At 47.3% G+C, this 21,435-nt stretch overlaps 1 protein-coding gene across 1 annotated transcript; it reads left to right on the forward strand.

Annotated features, from left to right (window-relative positions):
• Positions 1-16,079: 16,079 nt before the first annotated feature.
• Positions 16,080-19,785, forward strand: LOC123494379 (receptor like protein 22-like). The gene is made up of 2 exons (XM_045230111.2): positions 16,080-16,620; positions 17,644-19,785. Exons 1-2 carry the CDS (start codon positions 16,095-16,097, stop codon positions 19,632-19,634), a joined length of 2,517 nt encoding a protein of 838 aa, XP_045086046.1. The 5' UTR covers positions 16,080-16,094; the 3' UTR covers positions 19,635-19,785.
• Positions 19,786-21,435: the final 1,650 nt, after the last annotated feature.

Below are 21,435 nucleotides of genomic sequence, written 5' to 3' on the forward strand. Positions count from 1 at the left end.
TCCCCTGGACAACGAGTACAGCTCATCACAAACAGTGTTGTCACCTCTGAGATGTGTTTCCAACCAACTGCTGAAAGTCCTGATGTGTTCACATGTAATCCAGTCGTCGCACTGCTGCAGGTGTTTGGAGCGCAGACTGTTCTTGTGTTCATCGACATATGGGGTCATCAAGGTAGAGTTCTGTAGAACTGTGTAGTGTGCTTGAGACCAAGAATGCCCGTCCCTGCATATTATTGAGTCCGCTCCTAGTGTGCCTTTTCCAGTCAGTCTCCCCTCATACCCCGATTTAGGGAGACCTATCTTCTTAAGGCCAGGAATGAAGTCAACACAAAACCCAATGACATCCTCTGTTTGCTGGCCCATGGAGATGCTTCCTTCTGGCCTAGCGCGGTTACGGACATATTTCTTTAGGACTCCCATGAACCTCTCAAAGGGGAACATATTGTGTAGAAATACGGGCCCCAGAAAATCTCGTCGACTAGATGAACTAGGACGTGCGTCATGATATTGAAGAAGGATGGTGGGAACACCAGCTCAAAACTGACAAGACATTGCGCCACATCACCTTCTGAGAGATTGCATTGAGGAATGCACATAGCTTCACAATGGCTAATCAGACGTTTTCTGGTAGAAGCCCCCTCAATGCAACCGGAAGCAGTTGCGTCATAATCACGTGGCAGTCATGAGACTTTAGGTTCTGGAACTTTTTCTCTGGCATATTTATTATTCCCTTTATATTCGACGAGAAGCCAGTCGGGACCTTCATACTGAGCAGGCATTCAAAGAAGATTTCTTTCTCTTCTTTCCTAAGAGCATAGCTGGCAGGACCTTCATACTACTTCGGAGGCATGCCGTCTTTTTCGTGCAAACGTTGCAGGTCCTCCCGTGCCTCAGGTGTATCTTTTGTCTTCCCATACACGCCCAAGAAGCCTAGCAGGTTCACGCAAAGGTTCTTCGTCACGTGCATCACGTCGATTGAAGAGCGGACCTCTAGGTCTTTCCAGTAGGGTAGGTCCCAAAATATAGATTTCTTCTTCCACATGGGTGCGTGTCCCTCGGCATCATTCGGAACAGCTAGTCCGCCGGGACCCTTTCCAAAGATTACGTGTAAATCATTGACCATAGAAAGTACGTGATCACCGGTACGCATGGCGGGCTTCTTCCGGTGATCTGCCTCGCCTTTGAAATGCTTGCCTTTCTTTCGACATTGATGCTTGGTCGGAAGAAATCGACGATGGCCCAGGTACACATTCTTCCTGCATTTGTCCAGCTATATACTTTCAGTGTCATCTAAACAGTGCGTGCATGCGTGGTATCCCTTGTTTGTCTGTCCTGAAAGGTTACTGAGAGCGGGCCAATCGTTGATGGTTACAAACAGCAACGTGTGCAGGTTAAATTCCTCCTGTTTGTGCTCATCCCACATACGTACACCGTTTCCATTCCACAGCTATAAAAGTTCTTCAACTAATGGCCTTAGGTACACATCAATGTCGTTGCCGGGTTGCTTAGGGCCTTGGATGAGAACTGGCATCATAATGAACTTCCGCTTCATGCACATCCAAGGAGGAAGGTTATACATACATAGAGTCACGGGCCAGGTGTTGTGATTGCTGCTCTGCTCCCCGAAAGGATTAATGCCATCTGTGCTTAAACCAAACCATACGTTCCTTGGGTCACCTGCAAACTCAACCCAGTACTTTCTCTCGATTTTTCTCCACTGCGACCCGTCAGCGGGTGCTCTCAACTTCCCGTCTTTCTTACGGTCCTCATTGTGCCATCGCATCAACTTTGCATGCTCTTCGTTTCTGAACAGACGTTCCAACCGTGGTATTATAGGAGCATACCACATCACCTTCGCAGGAACCATCTTCCTAGGGGGCTCGCCGTCAACATCACCATGATCATCTCGTCTGATCTTATACCGCAATGCACCGCATACTGGGCAAGCGTTCAGATCCTTGTACGCACCGCGGTAGAGGATGCAGTCATTAGGGCATGCATGTATCTTCTGCACCTCCAATCCTAGAGGGCATACGACCTTCTTTGCTGTGTATGTACTGTCGGGCAATTCGTTATCCTTTGGAAGCTTCTTCTTCAATATTTTCAATAGCTTCTCAAATCCTTTGTCAGGCACAGCATTCTCTGCCTTCCACTGCAGCAATTCCAGTATGGTACCGAGCTTTGTGTTGCCATCTTCGCAATTGGGGTACAACCCTTTTTTGTGATCCTCTAACATGCGATCGAACTTCAGCTTCTCCTTTTGACTTTCGCATTCACTACTGGAATCAGCTACTTTGCCATCTGCCAGCTCTTTGCCGTCAGCTAGCAAACGACAAAGAAGCTCTTTGCCATCAGCTACCGAAAAGCTGACGGCAAAGAACTGGCTGATGGCAAAGACATTCTTTGCCATCAGCCAGTTCTTTGCCGTCCGCTAGCTGACGGCAAAGATTCTTTGCCGTCTGCTAGCAGACGGCAAAGAGGGAGGGGGCCCCACTGATGAGCTGCTTTAAAAAAACTTAACGGCCCCCCTCTTTGCCGTCTGCTAGCAGACGGCAAAGAGCAAAAAAGCGGACGGCAAAGGGGGCGGACGGCAAAGATTTAACATATCTAACGGCCGCGCCCCACCCCGCCCTGTTTCTCTCCCTGCTCTTCACACGCGCGCCGCCGCCCCCACCACTCGCCGCCGCCCGGTCGCCCCACCACCCCGCCGCCCCACCGCCCCCCCCCCCCGCCCCGTCGCCACTGCCGCCCGCCCACGTCGCCCCACCACCCGGCGCCCCACCGGCCCCCCGCCCCGTCGCCCCCACCACCCGGCCCCCCGCCGCCCCCCCCCCCCCCCCCCCCCGCGCCCCCGCCGCCCCGGGGCCCCGTCGCCCCCCCCCCCCCAGGCCCCCCGGCGCCCCGACCCCCCCGCGCCCCACCGCCCCGGGCCCGGCGCCGGCGCCCGAGGCCGCCCCGCCCCCCTCCTCCACCGGCCACCTCCTCCACCGCCCCGCCCCACTCCTCCACCGGCCACCTCCTCCACCGGCCCTGCCCCAGGTGAGCTCTACCTCCTCTTTTTTTCCATTTTTCTGTTTTTTTAGTTTTAGGTTTATGTTTAGTTTAGATTTAGTTTTAGTTTTAGTTTTAGTTTTAGGTTTAGTTTTAGTTTAGTTTTAGGTTTAGATTTAGTTTTTTCCTTTTTCTGTTTTTTTAGTTTTAGGTTTATGTTTAGTTTAGATTTAGTTTTAGTTTTAGATTTAGGTTTAGTTTTAGGTTTAGTTTTAGGTTTAGTTTAGTTTGAGGAAAGAAGAAGAAGAAGAAGAAAAAGAGGAGAGGAGGAGAAGAAGAAGAGGAAAAAGGAAAGGAAGAAGAAGAAGAGGAGGAGGAGAAGAAAAAAGAAGAAGAGGAAGAAGAAGAAGAAAAAAGAGGAGAGGAGGAGAAGAAGAAGAGGAAAAAGGAAAGGAGGAAGAAGAAGAAGAAGAAGAAGAAGAAGAAGAAGAAGAAGAAGGAAAAAAAGGAAGAAAAGGAAGAAAAGGAAGAAAAGGAAGAAAAGGAAGAAGAGGAAGAAGAAGAAAAGGAAAAAAGAGGGAAAAACCCTGACCCGACACGGCACCCCGACCCCGACCCGGCACCCCGACACGACACCCTGACCCCTAGACCCCGACCCCGACACCCCGACCCCGACCCCGACCCCGACACCCCGACCCCGAGCCTGACCCGACACCCCGACCCCGACACCAACACGGCACCCCGACCCCGACCCGACACCCCAACCCCGAGACCCCGACCCCGACCCCGACACGCCACCCCGACACCGACACGACACCCCGACCCCCGACACCTCCCGAAAAGGTGTTCTTTGGCCTTCCAGAGGCCGACGGGGTCATATATTTGTGAATTATTAGTTAGGTCATATATTTTTTGATTTTGTTATCAAAAACATCATATATAATTGTGTTGATCGGGTAGTTTTAAATGTGCAGTGGTTTCATCGCTGCGAGGTTTGGTGTTCGACGACCACGCCATGCGTTTGATGAGCTCTGCCCCTTCGTTCGTGGGTGAGCACAAATGACATGTCCTCCTCCCCCATTAATTATTTGATCTATTCCGATGAAACTTGATAGCTAGCTATATATGTGTCTTGAATCATCAGTATGCGTAACCAATATGTGTCTCCCGTTGAAAGCGTCATAGTTATAAATATGCATGCATTTGCATATTTATAACCTTGATTCTTTCGAATTGTCCAACGCTATCCATGGACAGCCCGAGTATGTTTAGATTGGGTTCGTTTTCCCATATACTTTGCTCCGGATCCGACGCATAAATTTCGTCAGTGCCTCCCCTGTTGTTCTCCGGGTACACATCCTCTCTGTTTATTGCAGAGACGTGTATCAGGAGAACAGCGGGGAGGTGCTGCCGAAATTTTGCGTAGGATTCGGAGCATAGCATGGAAAAATGAACCCAATCTAAACATACTCGGGTGGGATTAGGACCTATCATTACCTATTAGAGTGTAGGTTGCATGGACGTAATAAAATTGACAAAGTAGATCAACTGATGAATATATACATGGTGAATTATATATATATATATATATATATATATATATATATATATATATATATTTGTTGTGTGTCTAGTAGCTCTGAAAGTCAAGATGAGTGATCGTGCGTGGATGTACATCGGTCACACTGGTCAGAACAAATGGAGCACTGAATGGTTCACAAAAACCAAGGGGTTTGTGCGAGCCGCATTTGCAAATGGCCAGAGGAAAACCTGGTGCCCCTGTTTATGGTGCGGCAATTGGGAAAAGAGGACAGAGGCTGAAATGGGCAAACACCTGCAGAAGACTGGTTTTACGCCCGATTATACGGTGTGGATATTTCATGGTGAGTCTGCCCAACGTGACCGAGCTGAGGTGGATCGTCGTCGCACCGACGAGCATGGTACCGGGATGGAAAACATGGTGCAAGACTTCGATGATGCTCGGGATTTGGACGAGGAGATGGAGGAATCTGCAAAGGCCTTCAATGAAATGTTGGAGTCTTCAACATGTCCGCTCCATGAGCACACTGAGCTTTGTCGGTTGGATGCCATCTCGCAAGTAATGGCTCTGAAGGCTCAGTTCAACTTGGGCAGAGAATGCTACGATGCAATGATGACAGTATTTGGACGCTTTCTACCCAAAGGCCATGTAATGCCTGCAAACCTGTACCAGTCGGACAAAATCCTCCGTGCACTGAAGATGCCCTATGATAAGATACATGCCTGTGAGAAAGGATGTGTCTTGTTTAGGCTTGACTATGCGGACTTGAACTATTGTCCCATTTGCAAGTCTTCCAGGTATGTTGTGGTAGACAACGGTATGGGTGAGAAGACACAGACCAAAATCCCCGTTAGTGTTCTTCGGTATATGCCAATCGTACCAAGACTTCAACGTCTTTTCATGGTCGAAGAGACGGCCAGACAGATGACATGGCACAAAACGGGCAAAAGAACCGAACTAGATGCAGATGGGAATCTGATGATTGTACACACATCGGATGGTGTTGCGTGGAAAAAGTTTGATGAATTACATGGTGACAAAGCGGCAGATCTGAGGCATCCTCGAGTCGGCATCAGCACGGATGGGTTCAGTGTGTTTGGTATGACGGCAGCCCAATACAGTTCTTGGCCCGTATTTATCTTTCCAGTCAATCTCCCCCCGGACAGATTATGCAAAGAAAGAACATTTTCCTGACGTTGATAATTCCAGGGCCCAACTATCCGGGGAAAAATATGAATGTGTACATGCAGCCGCTTAAGGACGAATTGCAAGAAGCCTGGGATAATGGGTTCAAGACATACGACGGCTATAGCAAACGGAACTTCATAATGCATGCCTGGTACATGTACTCGACGCATGACTTGCCGGCGTATGCGCTATTCGTTGGCTGGTGTGTGCATGGAAGGTTCCCGTGCCCCACATGCAAGGGAGCTCTTGAGTTTCGTTGGCTTCAGGCCGGTCGCAAGTTTTCTTGCTTCGACATGCATAGACAGTTCCTGAATCCTCGCCATAAGTTCAGGAAAGACAAGAAGAACTTCATCAGAGGTAGAGTTGTCAAAAAGCTCTGCACCACCTGCATTGACAGGCCAACAGACCCTGGATCAGTTAAACGCTCTTGAGCCAGATCCAGAGCGTCCAGGGTACTTCAAGGGGTATAATTCTAAGCACGCCTGGACTCACAAAACATGCTTATGGGATTTGCCTTACTTCAAAGACCTCCTTTGCCCACACAACATCGACGTGATGCACACTGAGAAGAATATCGCCGAGGCACTTTTTGGTACATTGTTCGGCATAGATGGGAAGTCAAAGGATAATACTAAGGCTAGAGTCGATCTGGAGGCGCTATGTGATAGGCCGTTACAAAACATGAAAGAACCGAAAGGAAAGCAGAACTGGACGAAGCCAAAGGCATGGTTCAATCTTGGAAGGCCAGCTATGAGGGAAATTATCTTGTGGGTGAAAATGCAGTTGACGTCCCCCGATGGGTATGCAGCGAATCTACAGAGGGGAGCCAGTCTTGATAAATTGAAGATATTTGGTCTCAAGAGTCATGATTGGCACATATGGATTGAGCGGGTAATGCCGGTGATGTTGCGTGGCTTCATCCCTGAGGATGAATGGCTAGTACTGGCAGAACTCAGCTATTTCTTCCGTGTTCTTTGTGCGAAAGAACTATCGCCTGGCGTGCTAGAAGAAATGGAAGAGTTAGCGCCGGAGTTGATCTGCAAGTTAGAGAAGATCTTTCCACCGGGCTTCTTTAATCCAATGCAACATTTGATTTTGCATCTCCCGACCGAGGCAAGATTGGGGGGGCCCGTGCAAAATTGTTGGTGCTACCCAACTGAGAGGATGCAGAAGACGCTTCGACAAAAATGTAAAAATAAACGTAGAATTGAAGCATCGATGGCTGAGGCATTCATCACTGAGGAGGCGGCAAACTTCGTGACAGCACACTACGAAGCCAAAAATCGTCATTTGCATAATCTGAAGCCTCGGTACAATGCTGACGACCCTAAAAAGGGTGGATCCAACCTCAGCCTATTCAAAGGGAATCTCGCACCAGCCAGTGTTTCAAATCTAGTATCTTTGGATAACGAACAATGGCGGACCATTTCGTTGTATATCTTCAACAACCTGATAGAAGTGCGGCCGTACATCGAGTAAGTTCTCGGTACATAGTTTCGCAACTTCTATTTCCTTTGAATTGCTCTTATTCCTGGATATTTCATACAGTCGATACGTCGCCTTATTATCGTATGGAGCGGTAATCCAAAAGGATTCTGTCGAAGAGTATGAGCTTCTCGCAAAGCAAGGAGGCGGCTATCCCGGTTTCATCTCTTGGTTCAAACAAACGGTAATTTCTATTAGACAATTTCATTTCATTCGCTAATTTGTGCGTAATGCAACAATCCTTTCATATTAAACTTGTAGGCTAATTCAGAGTCTATGGACGCCGAATTGAGACAAGTCGCTAATGGTTTTGACTATAACGTCCGTTCATTTGACAAATACGACATCAACGGGTATCGCTTTCGTACCTATGGCAAAGAGCTATCTATGGCCGACCGAAAGTCTACAAATTGTTGTGTATCTGCTATCGGCGAAGGAGGTACCGAGTATTATGGGAGAGTTGAAGCAATTTATGAACTTCTATTCTATGGTGAAAACCCACCGAATGTCGTAGTCTTCAAATGTTATTGGTTTCAGCCGAAGGAGACTAGAAGGACTCATGAACATATAGGGCTAGTTGAAATCAACCAAAGCACCCATTTAGATGTTCCTGATGTCTATATTACGGCTCAACAGGCGACCCAAGTATTCTATCTACCGTGGGCCTGCCAACCTAATCCAAATCTGAAAGGTTGGGATGTCGTTTATGAAGTGCCGCCATGTGCTAGACTATCTCCCCCAAAGGAAGAGGATTATGAACCTCAAATTAACCCAGACACATATGAAGGAGAATTCTTCCAAGAGACACGTCTTTCCAAAAAGTGTTTCAAGAACCGCTATACTTCACCCCAAAACATTGAAGTAGACAGCGACAGTGAATCCGACATCACCCCAGAGGAGGAACAAGAAGAGCCGGAACAAGAAGAGGTTACTGCTGCGGATGACCTGTCATTGCTTGACCGATTACGTCAATGTGGCCTTCCACATGTTGATGCCACTGAACCCTATGAGCCCGTCATTGATTATAGTGATGATGATGATTATGCATTTATTGATGATACTGATCGAGATTATTAGTAGTGTCAGGTATTAAATTTTGTATGTTGTACTTGATGATGATACACTTAAGTGATACACATATTATTATTCATGTCAGTCTTTTTTTTATGTTGTACTAATTTCGTTTACTGTTTGTCATGGCAGGTGTTGAAAGATGGTGGGCGCTGGTCGGGAGCGCGCCAAGGCCCCTTCTTCGTCGGCGCGTGGTCTGAGGTCTTCCATTCCAGACGCACCTCTCCGCCGAGCGTTGCTGGACAGTATGGCCACACCGCCGGGCCCTTCTTCGTCGACCGCGGTGCCCAGCAGGGGACGAGGTAGGAAGAGAGGAGGTGGGGCACGTGGTCGCGGGAGAGGAGGTAGGGTGACTGCTACGGCGCCTTCCTCGCCGCCACCCCCAGCTGTTTCACCCGAACACGTGACTGCTAGGGTGGACTCGTCCGAGGAGGAGGCTACACGGACTCCGGTCCATGAGCCTCCGGTCCACGGGTCTTGGGCCCATGAGCCTCGGGTCGACTGGCCTTCGGCCCACGAGAGTTCGGCCCGCGAGACCCCGGAGGAGCACACGTCCGGATGGGGTACCTGGCCGGATCAGCCCGAGGAGCCGAGTGGCCATGCTGATGATGGCGGGGAGCCGACTGATATTGAGGAGGAGGGGGGCACCGTCTACCAGCGTGGTGCTACTCGGCTCCCGTCCGTGCCGGCGAACCGCGAGCAGAGGTGGTTGATTTTCCCTGATGGGGAGAGGTACGTAAGTGCATTTAATATTTTTGTACCTTCTGCATTCACGTTTCTTCAAATAACTAATGCGTTGGCCTTGTCATGCTGCAGGGGTTGGGACCACCATCATAGTGTCCGCCGGCCCAACTCCGTCCTTGGAGTTCTTTGCCGGCAAAACTTCCCGGGGTTTGTCACGTTGCCTGGTGAGGGTCGGCTTCCAGAGCTTGAATTGAGCTGGGAGCACTACGTGGCTGCCCCGGCCCCGCCGGATGAGATTATTGACGGTGTCGTGTGCGACACGAGGGCAGACATGGTGATCAGAAAGTTCTGGGTAATTTCTCCTTTACACATTTAAAAATCTTCAACCAGCTAGTTATTAATTGTACTAATCAATATTGTCTCATTTGATTGCAGACATTCTACAGGTGTGAGGAGGGATACGAGGAGGACGCGGCACATGTTATCGAGAACGTCTGCAAGCGCCTACTACAGAACTTATGGCACGAGGCTCGGGTGCAGGCTGTTCGAGACTACTACGCCTTGCGTGGTATCAAGAAGACCAAGCCGGCGTGCCGCGATAAGTTCCTGAGTAAGGAGCAGTACATGAAGGTAATTCTTAAGGCCTTCTACTTAAGTTCCTTCATTTAGTAATTCTTAGCCGTAGCGCTCAAGTTTCTATTTGCTAACTTAGGCGCCTCCGAGATGGTGTGCGGATCGGATGGATTGTTGGGAGGTGTTGATCAATGAGTGGTGCTCAAAAGAATGGCTAGCCCTCCACAACGAGGCCAAGGACAAACGTGCCCAGATGGAAGGTGTGCCACACCATCAAGGCAGCTCCAACTTATATCAGTTCGGGCGCAACTGGGTATGTGGTTTGCTTCATGATTCATGCAATTCATTCATCATGCTAGCTTGAGCCCTTTAATTACTAATTTACATTGTTTCTCTCTTTCAGGCACGCCACAATAAGGTGGATAAGGTGCCAGAGGTGTACGACCTGTATGCCATGGCCCACACTGCCTCTTTCAAGAAAGTCAAGGCTTTCTCTCAGTCTGACCTCGATGATGCAAACAACTTCACCAACATCTCCTCCCACAACAAGCTCGTGAGATATAGAGATGAGGGGAAGGCGAGGAAAGGGGAGGACTTTAACCCGAGCCAGGGTCCCATTGATCCAGAGCTGGTGATGATATCTGGTGGCGGGAGGTCCCATGGCTCCATAGCCATTGGAGATGGACTAATCCGTTGTCCTAGCACTCTCCCGGAGATCAAGGCGCGCCAGTCGAGCTCCGCTCCTGAGATAAGGCCTCGTGAACGGCCAGTGCAACTCACCATCAAGGTTAGTGATACGTACTCAGTTATCTTTCTCCATTACATTGTGTGCGCTTCCATCAATGATTAAAAAAGGTCATGTGAGTGGTGTTGCAGGCTGCTATACAGACTGAGAGAGATAGAACGGAGAAACTTCTGGCGGAGGCGGCGGAGAGGCAGCGGGAGATGGAGGAGAGGACGAGAAAAATGATGGAGGAGGAGAGGGCACGGAATGACATGCAGGCAAGGGCCATGTACGAGCTCCTTGTGGTAAGTTTCTTCTGCAGATTACTTGCTAGTCTTAACATTTGAGTCTCATTACTAACTAGTATGACTCTGTTGTGAAAACCAAATGTGCAGTCTGTGTGCGAGAAGTCCGGTCAGACCACTCCGCCGATGCCAGTGATTGCTCCTGGGAGCACGGTGAGTTTAATTTGAATGGACATTACTTGCTAGTCTTAACATTTGAGTGTCATAATGCTAACGAGACATTGGAAATGATCTTTGGTGCAGCTTAACTCCAGAAACGCATCGCACGATCCTTCTCCAGGTAGCGGCACTAGCCAGCCCGCTCCTACACCTCCCTGATCACGGTAAGTTTCTCTAGTGTTTTGCTTAACAAATGCATAAAGACCTAGACTTAGCTTTATTTCCTCCAATATGCTTACCATAATGACCTAGAGTTAGCTTCTTTTCCTCCAAAATGACCCATTTTACCTAGGTTAGCTTATAAATGATGCAGTTCATCCAAGTTAGCTCAAAAATGACCCATTTTACCTAGATTAGCTCCTAAATGATCTATTTTACCTACGTTAGCTTTAAAATGGCCCATTTCACCTAGGTTAACTCCAAAATGACCCAACTTACCTAGGTTATCTCATAAACGATCCATTTCAACTAATTTAGCTCATAAACGATCCATTTCACCAAGTTAGCTAAAAAACGATCCATTTCACCTAAATTAGCTCTTAAATGATCCATTTCACCTAAGTTAGCTCAAAAAGATCCATTTCAACTAAATTAGCTCATAAATGATCCATTTCACCTAAGTTAGCTCAAAAACGATCCATTTCAACTAAGTTAGCTCATAAATGATCCATTTCACCTAAGTTAGCTAAAAAGCGATCCATTTCACCTTAGTTACCTCAAAAACGATCCATTTGACCTTAGTTAGCTCATAAACGACCCATTTCAACTAAGTTAGCTCATAAATGATCCATTTCACCTTAGCTAGCTCATACACGACCCATTTCAACTTAGTTAGCTCATATATGATCCATTTCACGTAAGTTAGCTCATAAATGACATACTCTTCTTGTTCTAGTCTTCTTCTTGTTCTAGTCTTCTTGTTCTAGTCTTCTTCTTGTTCTACTCTTCTTGTTCTAGTCTTCTTATTCTAGTCACATATTTCTAACTTTCTTATTTTTCATTTTGCAGATTTCATTCACTTGACGAAAGCTTGCATAGATGGAGTGCTCTTTATCCCTTTCTCTGTTTCTTTTGTATCGTTGAACTATGCATGTATCGTTGGATGAAACTATTGTAATATATATGGTTGGATGCCTCTATGTTGAACTTGCTATGTATGATGGAACTATGAATGGAACTTGGTATGGTTGGATGGAACTATGCATGTATGATGAAGTTATGTGTTGGATATCTTATATGTTTGCTCTGTAGTTGCCTTGTGAAATATATCTATATATGTCATATATATTTGCTGTGAAAATTGTTGGATTTAATGAAAAACAGAAAAAAGAGCCAATATGCAGGCTCTTTGCCGTCTGCCACCGACGGCAACGGGCTCTTTGCCGTCTGCCGCGGACGGCAAAGAAGCCACGTGGCATCCAGCTGTGCTTCCTGGGAGCTGACCCATTTGGTCAGTTTGCCTACACTGGCAGACGGCAAAGAGTAAACAATTTTGCCGTCAGCAGCGGACGGCAAAGGCCTGCCATGTAGTGACGTGTAGATGACATCATAAGGCGGACGGCAAAGACACTAGACAGTTTGCCGTCTGCCGCGGACGGCAAAGGCCTGCCGTTAGCCACTTAACGGACTGACAACGCAATTATTGCCGTCCGCTCTCTTTGCCGTCCGCGGCAGACGGCAACGGGCCTTTGCCGTCAGCCGCCAGGAAGCAGACGGCAAAGTAGCTGTTTACCGTAGCCTACTTTGCCGGAGCCTTTTGCCGTCCGCGGCGGACGGCAAAGGCCTTTGCCGTCCGCCGTTCATGCCTTTGCCGTCCACCGTGGCAGACGGCAAAATAGCTGATTCCTGTAGTGATTGCGTCCTTGCATCGACAATGACCTGGCGGAGATCATCATCATCGGGCACTGGTTCCTCTTGATCTTCAGCAGCTTCCCCCGTTGCAGCATCATTGGGCACATCGTCTGGTTCCTCTTGATCTTCAGCAGCTTCCCCCGTTGCAGCATCACCGTATTCAGAGGGCACTATTTGTCATCGTCCTCTTCTTCTTCGCCGTCTTTCATCATAACCCCTATTTCTCCGTGCCTCGTCCAAACATTATAGTGTGGCATGAAGCCCTTGTAAAGCACGTGGGTGTGAAGGATTTTCCGGTCAGAGTAAGACTTCATATTCCCACATTTAGGGCATGGACAACACATAAAACCATTCTGCTTGTTTGCCTCAGCCACTTCGAGAAAATCATGCACGCCCTTAATGTACTCGGAGGTGTGTCTGTCACCATACATCCATTGCCGGTTCATCTGCGTGGATTATATATAATTAAGGGTGTCAAAAACCATTACAGAACATCATGAACAGATAATTAAGTGACCAAATTAATACAAGTTCATCATCACATTAAAACCAAAGTACATACATAGTTCTCATCTAACAACATATAGCTCTCCAGAGCATCTAATTAATTAAACCATACATTGAAACTATGTAAAACATTTCAATGCGAAAACAAATGCGATCATAATCGCAACCAAGGTAACAATTGATCCAACGGCATAATGATACCAAGCCTCGGTATGAATGGCATATTTTCTAATCTTTTTAATCTTCAAGCGCATTGCATCCATCTTGATCTTGTGATCATCGACGACATCCGCAACATGCAACTCCAATATCATCTTCTCCTCCTCAATTTTTTTTATTTTTTCCTTCAAGAAATTGTTTTCTTCTTCAACTAAATTTAACCTCTCGACAATAGGGTCGGTTGGAATTTCCGGTTCACATACCTCCTAGATAAATAAAATCTATGTCACGTTGGTCGGCATAATTTTCATAAACAATAAATGAACCAATAGTTATAAAGATAATATATACCACATCAGAATCATAGACAGGACGAGGGCCGACGGGGGCGGATACCAAAACCATCGCACTATATAATAACAAGAAACAAAATAGTAAGAAAATTAGACAAGTATCTATCTAAAGTAAGATTTTTTTCTTTCAGAAAGAAGATAAGAACAAGAGGCTCACCACGGTGGTGCCGGCGACGAGATCGGCGCGGGCGATCGACGGCGGTGAAGACGGGAATGGGACGTGACGGGCCGCTAAACCTAGACAAATCTCGAAGAAAATGGAGCTTTGAGGTCGAGCTTCGAGACGAGAAAGCTTAACTAGTGTGGCTCGGGCATTTCATCGAACACCTCATTGCATAGGAGGTGAGGTAGAGCACCACAAAGCCCTCCCCTCGCCGGCCAGAGAAAAACAGAGCACTCCAGTGCTCTGCTCGCGGGCGAGGGGTATATATAGGCACCTCATTGGTCCCGGTTCGTGGCATGAACCGGGACTAAAGGGCAGCCTGTGGTCCCGGTTCAAGCCACCAACCGGGACCAATGGTGGTGGGCCAGGAGCGAGGCCCATTGGTCCCGGTTCGTCCCACCAACTGGGACCAAAGGAGCCAGACGAACCGGGACCAATGCCCCCACGAGGCCCGGCAGGCCCCTGGCCTCACGAACCGGGACCAGTGCCCCCATGGGTCCCGGTTCTGGACTGAACCGGGACTAATGGGCTGACCCGGCCTGAACCAAAGCCCTCTTTTCTACTAGTGCTACCATCTTTGATTAACGAGCTAGTCTAGTAGAGGCATACTAGGGACACTTTGTTTTGTCTATGTATTCACATATGTATCATGTTTCCGGTTAATACAATAATAGCATGAATAATAAACATTTATCATGATATGAGGAAATATATATAACAACCTCATTATTACCTCTAGGGCATATTTCCTTCAATAACAGGACCCAATGCAAAATTTGGTGGGATTGCTAACCTCCGAAGACCCCCCCCCCCCACACACACACACAAACCACCACACTTGCAAACAACAATCCCCACACCACCACCACACTTGCAAACAACAATCTGTAAAGAGGGATTATTTCAGATACTGCATCTCTAAAAACTATGAAAAATTACCGCACAACTTATATCACATGTGTCTGCACTGTGTAATTTTTTTAGGATTTGATTGCGTTCTAACTGTTTTGAAATATTCATACAGCAACAAACTGTCGAATGTTACTTCGGTGTTATCGTCGTTCGTGTAGGGGGTCACACTTCAAAGTTGTGTGTTGGGTGTTTGAACCTACCGCCACACTTTAGGACATGTACGTATGAGGACCCAATGCGTTGTTTTGGTGGCATATCTACTCCCGAAGACCCCGGACCGGCCTAACCCTAGCCTGGTTGACCCGGAAAGCTACCCCCTTTAACTTTCAGCGGACGACCTTGGACCAATGGACTTTTCCACCTTGTTGTGATAAGGTCAGCCCATAGAAACATTTCAGAACAAAGTTTGGGCCTAACCCACCACGAGATTCCCTCCGGGTTGATCCGACGTGGCCGCTTCCCCCTCTAAGTGCTGGCGGCAGCGCCGTCTGTGAAGGCGGTCACACTCGGAGCTGCGTGTTGAGTGTTTGCACCTCCCATCACACTCTCAGACTTGTATGAGGACCCAACGCAAGATTTGGTGGGATTGCTAGCCCCCGAAGACCCTGGACTAGTCTAACCCTAGCCCCGTTGACCAGGAAAGTGTCCCTTTCACTTTCACCGGACGACCTTTGACCAATGGACTTTGCACCTGATTGTGATAGGTTAGCCCATAGGAATATTCTAAAACAAAGTTTGAGTCCAACCTATCACAAAATTCCCTCCGGGTCGAACCGTCGTAGATTCCCCCTCTAAGTGCTGGCGGTAGTAACTTGTTTTTAGTAATCCAACATACAAAGGCTGTTGGAGGTGCTCTAACATCTTTTATATAGGAGTAATGCCACATCCGAGGTCTCTGAAGCACATCGACGTGATGTTGTGTCTTCTACTCTAGGTTTCAAGGCTTCATGAACCTTTTGTCCGGTGGGCAGTCCGGCGATCATGGAAGATGGCGGAGGCGCCGATGTAATTCGGCACAAAGGGTTGTAAGGACCTAATATTTATTCATTTGTCCATTTCATTCCTGGGCTGGGACGTCTCTTCTGTGTGTTTGCCGGCCGTCCCCGCGTGAGCTATCTGCCCTTCACGGTTGTATTCGATGAGATCGATGAACGGAAACACGCGGTAGCTTCGTAGAAAGAAGACTACGTGGTCTACACATGGCTGGACGGGTTGTCGTTTATACTTGACTAGCTTTTCCCGTCAGTCAAATTATCGGACGAAGCAGCAGCCTTTGAAGACTCGAGTCGAAGTCACGAATGAGACACGGAGCGGAGACTAATTTTCCACGTCAAGATACAATTGTTAACACAAACATGGGGCCACGGCAAAGACATTTTTGCGGTTCATACTGCAGATAAACCGGAGTAGAGGAAAACAGCGGCTCAGAATGCAGTGTGCTCTCAACTTGCATGTTCGTTTCCACCCACCTTCAGACCTTATACATATACATAGACAGGGAAGTAGCATACATGAACATGATAGTACATCTCGTCTTCTCCTAGATTTGCCAGCTGCAATGCCTCGCACGACTACTCATCAAACTTCGTTCTTGCTACAAGTGATGACCTTAGGTTTGCTTGTAGAGATCCAGCTACTGGCACACCGTTCCCATGCCATGTCAGCAGACGCCGGTACCGCACGATGCCGCGGGGATCAGGCCGCGGCGCTCCTCGCCGTGAAGCGTTTCCTCTTCTTCACCGGCAGCGCCACCTCTGGGCCGGCCACCACGACGCTGCCGTCGTGGAGAGAGGGCACGGATTGCTGCCGATGGGAGGGCGTTGGCTGCAACAACGTCACCGGGATGGTCACGGCACTCAACCTCGCGTCGCGGAACCTCGCTGGGGCCGTCCCTGACTCCATTAGGAACCTCACAGCGCTGGAAGTCGTACTGCTCGGCAGCAACAAACTCACGGGTAAGTCTGTACTTACTCGCAAAAAGAAGTATTTACTCCTCGATTTGTGATAGCAGAATGGCTAAATCATATGCCTACCAAAAATTGTGAAAGGTAGCCACGTGGGCCTGTTGGATTCCATATGTCCTTGGGCATATTGCTTTCAAATATTATGGTGACTAAAATCTATTTTTAAGCATAGCAAACCAAACGCCATGGATATGTTCTCGAAAGGATAACAATTTCCTTAAGTAAGCATGGCAAAACCTGGCAAAAAATAAAAACTGAGCATTGCAAGGATTTGCCAAGCTTGCTGAAGGAAATTATCATCCCCGTGGCAAAATAATTTGTCAAGCCAAGCATTTGATTTGCCATGCTGAAAAATCCGGCGTTCGGTTTGTAGCGAAATCCAAATGTATGGGGCTTATGTCCCAAAAGGATGGCCGGTTTAACTATATAGCATGTTCTACTTGAGCTTTAGGGTATCCTGAGCTTGTTACTTAGTACTTTGTAAAAAAAAATAACTTCCAAGACATTGTAAAAATATGGGATGTGTGCATCTTTGGACATAGAGGCCGAGCAGGTGCCCTTCTCCATTTTCTTACAAGAATTGCGCAAACAAACTGTTGTGGGTAAATTTCCGGAAAATTGCCAGTGCTATATGCCAAATACTCTGACCTATAGAAGAGCATCCAGGTTTAAAGTATGTCAGCATAATTTTAGAGTATTGGTCCTTAGGCATTTCTCCTACAAAGCTTGTGCTTTATCACATGGTGTATTTTACAATTATTTATAGATAATATTATATTTTAGGAAATATGTATCCTTTGTTTGTTCAAATATAACATGATATAGAGCAAAATCCCAGGAATTTAGCAACCACATAGGACGCACACGTAGACAAATATTCCATGTTCTCTTTGCATGGTCTTCTTTTTGTTAGAGCATGCCAATGAGTTGCAAATTAATTATGACATAGATCCAAATGTACACACTCCTTGTCTAACCAGTTTTATGACTAATACAAGCAATTTTCTTACACAGGGCCGGTTCCTCTTGATGCACATATATTCCCATACCTCACAGAGGTGGATCTAAGCAATAATTCATTCTGGGGGACGGTACCAGCATCCTTCTTCACTCAGCCAACATTGCAGAGATTGTGCCTCAACATGAACAGACTCTCTGGTGCTATCGAGGAATTCCAGAATCCATCAGCTACACTGACTTACGTTGACTTGAGCAGCAATCAGTTAACAGGTGCAATTCCAACTTCATTTGCGTATCTCACTGCACTTCAGATCCTGCAACTTGACCACAACAATTTCACGGGCACCTTGGATCTAAACCCATTCGTGAGGCTAAAGAACCTTACTATGATATCAGCATCCTATAATCCCTTGTTATCTGCTTCCGGGGATGGTAGTAAAATTGATGCTAGTAACAACAGTATTACTAGCTTGAATCTAGCATATTGTAACCTAACAAGGTTGCCCCAAGTCCTTAGATATCTACCAGAACTAGGGGATTTGGATCTCTCTTGCAATCAAATTCAAGGGGAGATACCTCAATGGATTTGGAGAAACATGAGCTCCTTGAACCTGTCGCACAACCTCTTCACCACAGTAGGCCGGCCGCCGCACTATGTTAATATAATGTACATCGATCTTAGCTTCAATATGCTCCGTGGCGCCGTGCCTTTCCCTTCCAATGGGGATCGTCTTGATTACTCCAACAACAAATTCTCGTCCATCCCCCAGAGTAGTTTCCTCCGCTTCATCCAAATAAACCCCCTCCTCGAACGGTCCGGGCTCACGACCTACTCTGTCAACCTTGCGAACAATGAACTGAGTGGGCCTATCCCCTACTCAGAATGTCGTGAGCAGTATGCTCTCAGAATGCTAGACCTATCCGGCAATAATCTCAGCGGATCGGTGCCACCTTATTTGTTGAAAGGTTGCGGTCAACTCATTATGTTGAACTTGAGGGGAAATCATCTTGACGGAACATGGCCTGACAAGACTAGCGAATCATGTCAGTTGCAGCTGATAGATTTACATGGGAATCATATCCAGGGGCGCCTCCCGAGATCGTTGGCTCGGTGCCAATATTTGATAGCTCTTGACATTGGTGGGAACCATTTCACAGACTCTTTCCCTATATGGATGGGTCAGCTACCGCAACTCCGACTAATTATCTTGAGAAACAACAATTTTCATGGCCCCGTGAGCATCTCTCCTCTTGTGGAGAAGAACTCGAGTGCCGATTACTTTTCCCGTGTACGAATCATTGACCTTGCAGGAAATCGCTTCAATGGCGATCTAGCACCAGATTTCTTCAAGAGTTTCAAGTCCATGGTTTGGGATCCGAACAGAACGATTGCAGAATATGATGATTATACTACAGTGTCTGCGAAAGAAGGATTTATTTCTTATCTGGTGGCGGTTGATGTGGCCATGAAACAACAATACATGAGGGTGTCAAAAGTCAGTACTGACCTGGTGGTGATTGACCTGTCTAGCAACCGGTTCAGTGGCTTCATCCCGAGGTCAATCAGCAACCTGTCGTCCCTGCATGTTGTAAACTTGTCTCGCAATGCCTTTGGTGGCAACATCCCACGCGAGCTCGGCCAGTTGGCCCGGATCGAGTCACTGGACCTGTCGTGGAACCATCTTGTAGGGGAGATCCCGCAGGAGCTAGCAACAGTGACCACACTCGCGTGGCTCAACCTCTCCTATAATGATCTCAGTGGGAGGATACCTTCGGGCAGCCAGTTTTCCACATTCACCAGCAGCTCGTTCCAGGGCGGAAACAAAGGGTTGTACGGATGCCCACTTCTTGTGAAATGTAACCTTACATTCGTGACTTCGCCATCTTCGTCACTGCCACCTCCTGTGCGAGAAGGATCAACATTTGAGGATATCATGTTATGGCTTTTTGTTGGTGTAGGCTTCGGAGTCGGATTTGCGCTGACAATCGTATTGCAGGTTGTTTGCAGTGGTCGTCGCGAGAAAATAGCACACAGCGCTAGATGAAGTAGTTACCTAGTCTTTTTATTTATTTTACAATCAAGGATGTGTGGTGTAATTTCATGAGCGAATCCAAGATATATATGGTTCAATGCATGCAATATGTACGAGTCTAAAGAAATGACCAGAACACTGGAGCTCTCCTTTTCCCTTTTTTTTGGCAGAGATACTTGAAGCCCTTGATCCGTGCATTTTGAGCTTCCATTTTTTTACAGTTTAGAAGCTATAAAAGCAAGAACAGGATACCAAGAGCTCTTCCTTGTATAATCCGAGCTTTGAGTACTCCAATAATTTTTTTAGGGAAGGCCATCATGGCTAGCTTTATTAAAACTTAAATAATGTTTACATCGTCTACGAGCTTACTGACAATAAAGTCAGGGGGCTCGTCCAACCAACTAAATGAAGTCTTATTACAGTAACTAAAATGAGCTAGCATATGAGCCACTTGATTACAAGATCTATAACAATGCTTATAAACGACCTTCCCTATTGAAGTACTAGTGTCCAAACATTCTGCGAATATTGCCGCCGCCGGGTCCCACCATATGGTTTGTCCATCACAATAATTAGTGGGTCTTTTTTTTGCATCCACTTTAAAAACCCGACTAAAAGGGCATAACCATGTAATTTCTGAACTTTCATAACCGTAGGCTAAACATAAGAATAGCCCAAGTTCCATCTGTTGTAAAGCACGCCAATGGCGTATCTTGTTCTTGTCAACATGCATAAGGATAAAATTGGTTAATCTTGTTATACAAATTTGGAGTGATTCATAACATGGTTAGGTAATTAGCCAGATTTCTTTTAAACCTAATCCAAATTAGCATCATCAGAAGATTACTGACATGGTAAATCACATACAACAGACTCGGAACATCTAGCACACACGCATGTGTTAGGGAACATGTGTGTCTGTTCACGTCTGTGTGTTAGGACTGAGTCATAAGGCTAGTTTTCTGTGAGTATGATAAGCCCACGTACAGATATATATTGTGTAAACACCCAATCAATGAGATACGAAGGGTTGCACGAATCCCTCCCTTCCTTCTGTCCCATCCGATTCTAACATGGTATCAATTTTCTAGATCCTATTCCTCGGCTGCCCCACCTGCTTCCTTGCAACAATGAGCTCATCTTCCTCCCTCTCCTCCGGTGGCTCAGATTCTGACAAGGAGTTCGGCCTCCCCATCGCAACACGGACTCTACCCACTCCCCAAATCCAGGGACTTCGCATCCGCGATCACGTCCTGGCCACTCTCAATTTTGAGAAGGACAAATATGGACTATGGTGTCGCCAGTTCCTTGCCGCGCTCACGTCGACGGCCCGCCGTCGCAGGCCTCCTCTGGTTGGACCCTCAGCGACTTCACCATCCTTTCCTAGTACAACGCCACCACTACTCCCTTGACCTTGGAGATCATCGAGGAGCACAAGGACACGACGTACATGCTCTAGCGCTACCTTTGCTACCTCTTCCGCAGCAACCGGGACGCCAACATCACATACCTCCTCGATGAGTTTCATAGCTTCATCCAAGGAGACCACTCCGTCGTCAACTACACCTCCAAGCTCAAGTAGATCGCCGACACTCTTCGGGACATCGTTCACCGTGTCAAGGATCATGATCTCGTCCACAACGTCCTGCGCAGCCTCGACGACCGCTTCCAGCACGCCATCCTGCACAAGACCAGCGGCCGTGTCACATCCCAAATTTTCTCTAAATTTAGGGTGTGCATTTAGATGCATTGCACCCATGATTTTGTTGCATATTTGGTTCTTGAAATAAACATGACCAATTCTTAAACCCTA

Source organism: Aegilops tauschii, chromosome 6 (genome assembly GCF_002575655.3).
Source record: "Aegilops tauschii subsp. strangulata cultivar AL8/78 chromosome 6, Aet v6.0, whole genome shotgun sequence".
NCBI classification, from domain to species: Eukaryota; Viridiplantae; Streptophyta; class Magnoliopsida; order Poales; family Poaceae; genus Aegilops; species Aegilops tauschii.